Raw genomic sequence first — 9,915 nt, 5'->3', positions numbered from 1 at the left:
TTTTTCCACCCTCCCTGTTCTTTTTAAAAATTATAAACCCTGGAACATCGAGCAACCATTCATATCCCTGTGAAACTCACGTCTCTGTTATGGCCACAACATCAGACTCCCAAGTACTGATCCATGCTCTAAGTTCGTCACCCTTATTTCTGACACTCCTTGCATTAAAGCAGACACACTTTAACCGATTCCTTTGTTTCATCACATGAAAAATCTTCCTGATAGATTCACTGCGTCCTGTCACTGCCCCAACTGCATCTACCCTCTCTCAGGTATATAGCTCTGGTTCCCACCTACCCCTACCAAACTAGTTTAAACCCTCCTGAACCACATGAGCAAATCTCTCACCCAGGACATTTGTGCCCCTCCAGTTCAGGTGCAACCCTTCATATTCAGGTCCCACCTTCCCCAGACAGCATTCCAATGGTCTAAGTATCTGAAGCTCTCCCTCCTGCACCAGTCTCGCAGCCACGTGTTAAGCTGCATTCGCTGACTGTTCCTCACCTCACTATCTCGTGGCACCGGTAGCAAACCTGAGAACTCTTCAGCTTCCAACCTCGTTCTCTGTAGTCACTTTCAGATCCTCAATCCCTTTCCTGGCTATATCATTGGTGCCAATATGTACCACGATTTCTGGCTGCTCACCCTCTCCCTTCAGAATCCTGTAAACCTGATCGGTGACATCCCGGACCCTGGCACCGGGGAGGCAACATACCTTCCGGGCGTCCCGTTCCTGACCACAAAATCTCCTGTCAATCCATCTAACTATTGAGTCCTCTACCTCTATCCCTATTCTCCCCTTTTCCCTTCTGAGCCGCAGTGCCAGGTTCAGTGCCAGAGACCTGACAACTATGGCTTTCCTCTGGTAGGCCATCCTTACCAGCAGTATCCAAAATGGTATATTTAGTGCTGAGGGGAACGGCCACAGAGGATCCCTGCCCTATCTATTGATTGCCTTTCCTCCTCCTGACTGTAACCCAGCTGTCCTTGTCCTGTGTCTGAGGAGTGACTGGAGGATAGCTAATGAGGTTTCTTTGTTCAAGGAAGGCAGCAGGGATAGATCAGGTAATTACAGAGCGGTTAAATTGATGTCAATAGTCGGGACATGTTGGAAATAAATTTGGAAGGAGATGATTAAGCAATACTTGGAAAGACAGAGATCGATCAGAGATAGTAAGCATGGCTTTGTAAGATGGAGATCCTGTGTGACTAATTTAGTCAAGTCTTTTGAAAAGGTGGCTAAATGTATTGATCAGGATAAAGCAGTTGCTATGGTTTACATAGACTTCAGCAAGGCATTTGAAAAGGTCCCATTTGGAAGGTTGGTCCAAAAGGAAGTTGGGATCCAAGGAAGGAGGCAAACTGGATCCAAAATTAGATTGCAAACAGGAGGCAGAGTGTGATGGTGGAGGGATGTTTTTGTGATTGGAAGCCTACGTCTAACTGTGTACCACAACGATCGGTGCAAGGAGACTTTCTGTTTGTTATGTACATTAATGACTTGGATATGAATGTAGAAGATATAATTAGTAAGTTTTCATATGACATGAAAATTCAGGGATTGTTGGTATTGAGGAGGATGGTCTCAGGCTACAGTCTGATATTGATCAGCCGGTAAATGGGGCAGAGGAATGGCAGAAGGAATTCAATTCCAACAAGTGCAGGAATTGCATTTTGGGAGGTCTAATAAGAGAATGATTACACAACAAATGGTAAACCTAAAGAGAGACGGGATAGGCTGGGTTGTTTTCCCTGGAGCAGAGGATGTCGGGGGTGGGGTGGTGCTGGAGGATCAGATTGAGTTATACACAATTCTGAGAGTCACAGACACAGTAAATCATGAGAATCTCTTTCACCCATGGCAGATGATTCTAAGACCAGAGGGCATGGGTTTATAGTGAGGAATAAGAAAAGATCAGAGGAAAACCATTTTCACCCAGAGGGTGGTAGAAATATGGAAGGTGGTGGAAGCAGGTACTCTTGCAACATTTAAGAAGCATCTCGATTAGCACCTAAAATGCCAGGGTATCGTAAGGTACAGGCCAAGTTCAGGTAAATGGGATTGATGTAGCCTGGGGTTTGCTGGTCAGCTTAGACATGGTGGGCTGAAAGGTCTGCTTCTAGACTGCATCCATCTGACTCTCTCAACAGACCATTCAGCCCCTTGAGCCTGCTCCACCATTCAACTACATCGTGACCATTCTTCCACCTCAGCATTATTTTTCTGTATTGCTCCCCTTTTCCCGAAAGTTTTTAGCATCTAAAACTCTCTCAGTTTCTGTCTTTGACATACTCAGTGATTAATCTTCCATAGGTAGAAAAGTTCAATGATTCACTGAGCCGTGCAATTCCAGTTTATCTCAGTCTTAAATGGACTATCTTTTATTCTGCCAGAGCCTTTTTAATGTTTGCATAATAACCGTGCTCACAAGTTCTCTTCCCTTCCTTTTTTTGTATTTTACAGCCTGGAAGATGTTATGTGACAATACCTCCCCTCGGAGTTGGTATGTGTGGTTCTCTCACTGCGAAGGTGGTCCCATACAAAGACATTATACAGCAGCTGCCCAACTCTATTACTGGCAGATACTGGGATGATAACCACAAAGCCCCATATTATGTTTACAAGGTAAGGCTGACAGACTTAAGGAAAAATGCATACAGTTGTGCAAGACTGGAGGGAAGTTGAAGATGAGACCAAAAAATTTAAGAAAACAAAACATAATTAAAAGATTAATAAAGAAGGCAAAATGAGATATGAGGGAAATCGTGGCTAGAAATATAGAAGCAGGTGGTGAGATCTTGTAATTATATTTCAAAAGGAAAGGGAAAGAGTGTTGGTCTGAGAGAACACGTATGGGGAATTGGATAGAGGATCGGCTGACTGGCAGAAGGTGGAGGAACAGGTAGTGTTGAGGAAGCAGGGAGGCTGCACAAGGACTTGGACAGGGTAGGAGAGTGAGCAAAGGTGTGGCAGAAGGAATGCAATGTGGGAAAGCCAGGTTATGTACTTTAGTCGGAAGAATGGAGGCGAAGACTATTTTCTAAATGGGGAAAGGCTTTGCAAATCTGAAGCACAAAAGGACTTAGGTGTCCTAGTTCAAGATTCCCTTAAGGTTAACATGCAGGTTCAGTTGATGGAGGGGAAGGCAAAAGTAATGTCAGCATCAATTTCAAGAGGGCTCGAACACCCGAGATATACTTCTGAGGCTGCATAAGGATCTCATCAGACCACATTTGGAATGTTGTGAGCAGTTTTCAGCTCTGTACCTAAGGAAGGATGTGCTGGTATCAGAGCGGGCCGAGAGGAAATTTATAAGAATGATCCTGGGGATGAAGGGCTTATCATATGAAGAGCAGTTGGAGAACTCTGGGAAAGTACTTGACACAGTTTAGAAGGTTGAGGGGGATCTGATAGAAACTTACAGAATATTGAGGGGCCTGGATAGAGTGGACATAGAGAAGATGTTTCCACGAGTCGGAGAGACTAGGGACCCAAGGGCACAGCCTAATGCTGAAGGGACGTCCCTTTAGAACTGAGATGAGGAGGAATTTCTTCAGCCTGAGGGTGGTGAATCTGTGGAGCCCATTGCCACAGAGGGCTGTGGAGGCCAGGTCATTGAGTGTATTTGAAACAGGGATGGCTAGGTTTTTGATTAGTAAGGGGCTCGAGGATTATGGGAACAAGACAGGGAATAGGTTGAAAAGCATAACAGCCATGATTAAATGATGCAACAAACTGGAATGGCCGAATGGCTTAATTCTGATCCTATGTCTTATGGGAGTAAGGAGACGGCAAATGAATCAAACAAATATTTTGCATTAGTTTTCACTGTAGAGGTAAAAGTAACATCCCAGAAATAGCTATAAATCAGGAAATCAGAAGAGAGGGAGAAACAATGCAGATGTGGCAGGTATATTATTGGAACCGGAGGCTGATAAGGACCCAGGTCTCAGAGAGATTTCATCCTAGCATCTTGAAAGAAGTGCTAGTTGTTGTGTTGGTTTTGATTTTCCAAAATTTCCCTGAGTTGAGGAAGCTACTAGTCAATTAAATTAACATTTGTTGCAGTGAAGATGGTAGAAGCTATTGATAAATACATTACAGCAGCACACTTAAAGCAGTTAATCATGTGACATAAATGTGGCTCTTTGAAAGGGGAACTAATAGATGTAGAGTATTAAGATTTCCAGAAGGCATTTAATAAGGTGCAACACCACAGGTAATTGCAGAAGGAAAAAGTCAAGGTGTAGGGAGTCACACATTGGCATGGACAGAAGGTTGAGAGCTAAAAGGGAACAGACAATGGGTATAAATGAATCAGTTTCTGCTTGGAAAGATGGAATGAGTGGGGGTGCTACTGAGATCTCAGTGCTAGGACCTCAACGTATTGCAAATTATATAAATGACTTGGATTATGCAAACAAATGCTAGATTTGCTGATGACACAATAATAATTGGAAAGCGAGTCGTGAAAAGGACATCAGGAAACCATGAGGTGTCACAGTTAGTTTTAATGAATGGACAAACATCTGGCGAGTGAAGTTTAGTATTGGAAAATGTGGAATTGGCTCATTTCAGTAGAAAGGATAAAAAAAAAGCTCATTATCAAAGTGGTACGAAGTTGCAGAGCTCTGGAATGCATAAAGATCTGTGTGTCCTGGTGCAGAAATTGCAAAGGTAAATATGCAGTTGTAGCAAATAATCAGGAAAGCTCATGGACTTACAGTTTATTGTGATGGGAATTGAAAACAGAATTTGGGAGGCTATGCTTCATTTACACAAAGCACTGTGTTATCATATCTGGAGTACCCTGCATAGTGTTGGGTCTCCTTATTTAAGGAAAGATCTAAATACTTTGGAAGCAGTTCAGAGAATGGTTCCTAAACTGCTACAGGCAGTTCTTCTATCGCACAATGGTTGCATTCTTGTCCAACCCGCTTTATAAACAGAGCTTAGTGTTGGCAATGCAATCACTTAACAGCTAACACATGTTTTAAAGGTTTGCTCTTTAGAAATAGTGTCCCCAATTCATCAGTTGTGTTACAGTGAATTCACATTAGTGAAACATGCATTATAACAGAACGACCTGTACCTAGAATGGATGGGTATCTTTCCTGATGAAGGGCTTTTGCCCGAAACGTCGATTTCGAAGCTCCTTGGATGCTGCCTGAACTGCTGTGCTCTTCCAGCACAACTAATCCAGAATCTGGTTTCCAGCATCTGCAGTCATTGTTTTTACCTCAATCTTATGAGGACAGGCTAGGCTCGTATCTACTGAGGGATTTCAGAAGGGTTGGAGGGGACTTAATTGAAACATAAGGTCCTGAAGTCTTAGAGTCATAGAAATGTACAGCATGGAAACAAACCCTTCGGTCCAACCCGTCCATGCCAACCAGATATCTTAATCTAATCCGGTCCCATATGCCAGCACTTGGCCCATATCCCGCCAAACGGGTGGGCGGCACAGTGGTACAGTGGTTAGCACTGCTGCCTCACAGCGCCAGAGACCCAGGTTCAATTCCCGCCTCAGGCGACTGACTGTGTGGAGTTTGCACATTCTCCCCGTGTCTGCGTGGGTTTCCTCTGGGTGCTCCGGTTTCCTCCCACAGTCCAAAGATGTGCGGGTTAGGTGAATTGGCCATGCTAAATTGCCTGTAGTGTTAGGTAAGGGGTAAATGTAGGGGTATGGGTGGGTTGCGCTTTGGTGAGTCGGTGTGGACTTGTTGGGCCGAAGGGCCTGTTTCCACACTGTAATGTAATTTAATGTAATCAAACCCTTCCTATTCTTATAATAATCCAGATGCCTTTTAAATGTTGTGTTTGGACCAGCCTCCACCTCTTCTTCTGGCAGCTCATTCCATACACACACCACCCTCTGCGTGAAAAAGTTGCCCCTTAGATCCAATTTGTATCTTTCCCCTCTCATCCTAAACCCATGTCCCCTAGTTGTGGACTCCCCCACTCCAGGAAAAAGACTTTATCTATTTACTCTATCCATGGCCCTCATGATTTTATAAACCTCTATAAGGTCACCCCTCAGCCTCCGCGCTCCAGAGAAAAAAACCCCAGCCTATTCAGTCTCTGCCTGTAGCTCAATTTCTCCAACTCTGGCAACATCCTTGTACATCTTTTCTGAATCTTTCAAGTTTCACAACAGGGTCAAAGCAAACGCCAAAACCTTTTTATTCATATATATGGAGCAAGACGGTAACTAGGAAAGGGATTGGCCTACTCAAGGACAAAAGAAAAAAGATATGCGTGGAGTCAGAGAAAATGGGTGAGATTCTTAATGAGTAGGGACATGGCAGATGTTGAGGTTAGGGATAGATCTTTGATTATTCTAGGTCAGGTTGGCATAAGGGGGAGGAAGTGTTGTGTATTCTAAAAGGCATTAAGGTGAACAAGTCCCAGGTCCAGATGGGATCTATCCCAGGTTACCGAGGGAAGTGAGAGAGGAAATAGCTGGGGCTTTAACAGATATCTTCGCAGTATCTTAAACACGGGTAAGGCCCCAGAGAACTGGAGAATTGCTAATGTTGTTTAAGAAGGGTAGCAGGGATAATCCAGGTAATTATAGACCGATAAGCCTGATGTCAGTGGTAGGGAAACTACTGGAGAAGATATTTAGGGATAGGATATATACCCATTTGGAAGAAAATGTGCTTATCAGTGATAGACAGCATTGTTTTGTGCAGGAAAGGTCATGTCTTACAAACCTAATAGAATTCTTTGAAGAGGTGACAAAGTCGATTGATGAAGGAAGGAATGTAAATGTCACACACATGGACTTTAGTAAGGTGTTTGATAAGGTTCTCCATGATAGGTTGATGAAGAAGGTGAAGTCACAAGGGGTCCAGGGTGTTCTAGCTAGATGGATAGAGAACTGGCTGGCCAACAGGAGACAGAGAGTAGTAGTGGAAGGGAGTTTCTCAAAATGGAGACCTGTGACCAGTGGTGTCCCACAGGGATATGTGCTGGGACCACTGTTGTTCATGATATACATAAATGATTTGGAGGAGGGTGTAGGTTGCCTCATTAACAGGTTTGAGGGGCTGAGTGGCCTAATCCTCCCAGTTTGTATATTGATATATTCATATTAGTCAAAGTACAGTAGACCCTGGGCATTGTAATGTTCTTTGTCAAATGTGAACATTGCAGTGTTTCACAATTCATTCTTTTCTGTGCACATACTTCACCAGTGTTTAGAACATGCAGCTTGTACAGTAGAACATGTATAGTTAGAGGTTTAACAAGAAAATGAGAGTTGGTAAGCAAAGCAACAAAACATGATACACATTTGTTTGAATAAAAAGGATACAAGCAGTTGAAATCATTGTTTTAGAGTGATTTTAAAATGTTTTCTTTTCAAACTCTCTATCATTAGCAATAATGTAATCTTATTAATCAGAGAGTACAAAGTTAAAATCATCATAGTCTTATGAAGCCACAGGGTATTCCTTTCATTAGACAAAGAGCAACAACTGGTGGGGGTGTAACCTGAGGGTCACCATGTCCCACATGTGGAGAGTGACTGAGAAGAGAATCCAACATGGGAGCCTCAGTTAGTGATGCTACTGGCATCACTCTGCTTCTCAAAGCAACTGTCAAACCAATTGAGCTAAACCAGCCCACATCAGAGAATGCCAGTTTGAGCTGATATATTTGGTCTTTAAACATGTGCCTTGCATTCATACATTGCACAGCATCTCGGTGAATTTAATGAATTTGCTGTTATATACAGTGAACTGGAAATTGCTTTCAACCCTGCTTCATTAAAATAACTTTGAAAATTAAGTATTAAAAAAGTCCTTTCAGATGCGTAGTTAAGTGGCAAAACATAATTTTGCTTATCTCCCCAAAAGCATTGCTTGGCTGCTTTCCAAATTTCTTAAGCTTCTGTAAATAGCATGTAGTTTTCGGTCAATTAAACTGCTGATCACATCTTGGAAAAAATTTATGCGTTCCATTGAAACTCTGCAAAATGTCCTTTTTTAATCACGCCCTTCTAATCATTATTTCCACTATATCAGATATTCTATCAGTCTAAGTTTATATTGCCAACAGCAGGTATGAAGTAATCTACTTTTGAAGAAAAAATGAAAACAATTACTTTTTGACTGATGAGAGACTTGGAAATGTTTACTTTCAGAAGAAACTTGGTGTGCTTATAAGACCGTCACAACAAATTAGTAGATAAGGTAGGATAGCCAATTAGGCAGGAAAGTTCTACACTAGTTTTTCATATTTCAAAATTCATATATAAAGAACTGTTAAGATCATTGCATAGAGCAGTGGTAAGGTAATGCAGTTACTAAGAGATTGCAATATCTGAGTAACAATCCTTCCCACAGTTTTATCGGGCATCGGGGAGGCCATGCTTAAATTTCTCTGCACAATTTTCATCTACTTCCCTTACATTGATATAGTTACTTGATGGGGAATTTAGGCAAATGAGAAATTATTAATTTAAATCTTTAAATTCTTGGCAGCTTGACAGGTACGATTCTGAGAAAACACTGCCATTAGCAAAGGAATCTAGCGCACAGGACACAATACTGAATAAAGCCTAGGTTCTGTAGAACTGAAGTAAGGGGAAATTTCTCCACAAAAAAAGGCTGTGAATCTTTGAAATTCTCTTCTCCCAAGAGCTAAAAGTTTTCAGTTGTTGAATATGTTTAAGACAGGGGCGAACAGATTATCGGGAGTCAAGGTCATTGAGGAAATGGTGATAGTTGAGGCAATCGACTTGATGTAACTTTGTGACTTTACAAGGGAAATCTCCATGTTATAGTGATGTTCCTGAATCAAAAATTCAGAGGATGTGAACTCAAATTCCACCCAAATTTGCTTTTTAATGCAGGTGTTGAATGTTAGATGGTGCTGTTTAAGATGTTCAGCATTGTCTCCAGAGCTATGTACTGACCTAAAAGCATCTCTTATCTATGTAAATCTCTTTGGCTTTTATGGCAGGAAGGTGAAAAATACCATGAGGTCTGGTATGATGACCCAGAGAGCATTTCACTAAAATCATCTATCTTGAAGAAGCTAAAACTCCGTGGCATTAGTATGTCGGCAGGAAATTATCTAAACTACAGTACGGATCCATTAGCAGCAATGCAAACTGAACAAATGTGGAATGCTCTCTGCCCTTTCTGAGGAAAAGGACGAGTTTGATCCTATCAATCTTCACACGATCTAATTAGTTTTCCTACTTAATGCAGCAGAGTGTAAGTTAGTTTCCAATATAGACCATTCACCCAACATAATTCTGTAATGATTGAATATTTATGAATGAAAAGCAAACCTACTGATTTGATGTGCAAAACAAGATCTGGTCACTTCAAGTAGCATATTAAATTGTTTACATGAGCTCACAATTTCAATCAACTGTTGCAATACTTAACAGCAGGCAGGAACTAGAAGCCGGAGAACAATTCTGCTTTCCTGTTGGGTAATAATCCAATCTGATATACACATGTCTGTTCGAATCTTAATGCTCTTTTAATTCTCAATTGGTTTTAGGAAGGAAATAAATACCTTCCTTAGTGCTGGAGAGATCAAAGAGTATGTAGTGAAAGTAGGAACAGGGGACTGAGTTAGATGACCAGTCAGGATCATATTAATTGGCAGAACAGGCCCAAAGTGCCAAATAGCAAAAGTGAGGATTGCAGATGCTGGAGATCAGAGTCTAGATTGGAGTGGTGCTGGAAAAGCACGGCAGGTCAGGCAGCACCCAAGGAGCGGGAAAAGCAACTTTTCGGGAATTCCGATGAAGGGCTTTTGCCCGAAATGTAGATTTTCCTGCTCCTCGGATGCTGCCTGACCTGCTGCGCTTTTCCAGCACCACTCTAATCTAGACCCCAAAGGGGCAAATGGCCTATTCCTCTCTTTCTATGTTTCTAATTCATATTTTA

At 42.0% G+C, this 9,915-nt stretch overlaps 1 protein-coding gene across 1 annotated transcript in view; it reads left to right on the top strand.

Annotated features, from left to right (window-relative positions):
• Positions 1–9,704, top strand: part of LOC122547441 (di-N-acetylchitobiase-like) — a 13,734-nt gene extending 4,030 nt beyond the window's left edge. Inside the window, exons 4-5 of the mRNA XM_043686062.1 lie at positions 2,465–2,626; positions 8,972–9,704. Coding sequence (XP_043541997.1) covers positions 2,465–2,626; positions 8,972–9,157 — 348 coding nt within the window. The 3' untranslated portion in view covers positions 9,158–9,704. The remainder of the gene's footprint in view (positions 1–2,464; positions 2,627–8,971) is intronic.
• The last annotated feature ends 211 nt before the right edge of the window (positions 9,705–9,915 follow it).

Source organism: Chiloscyllium plagiosum, unplaced genomic scaffold, assembly GCF_004010195.1.
Source record: "Chiloscyllium plagiosum isolate BGI_BamShark_2017 unplaced genomic scaffold, ASM401019v2 scaf_11882, whole genome shotgun sequence".
Lineage (NCBI taxonomy): Eukaryota > Metazoa > Chordata > Chondrichthyes > Orectolobiformes > Hemiscylliidae > Chiloscyllium > Chiloscyllium plagiosum.
Note: the sequence above shows the minus strand (reverse complement) of the source record. Positions and strands in the feature narration are given on the sequence as shown.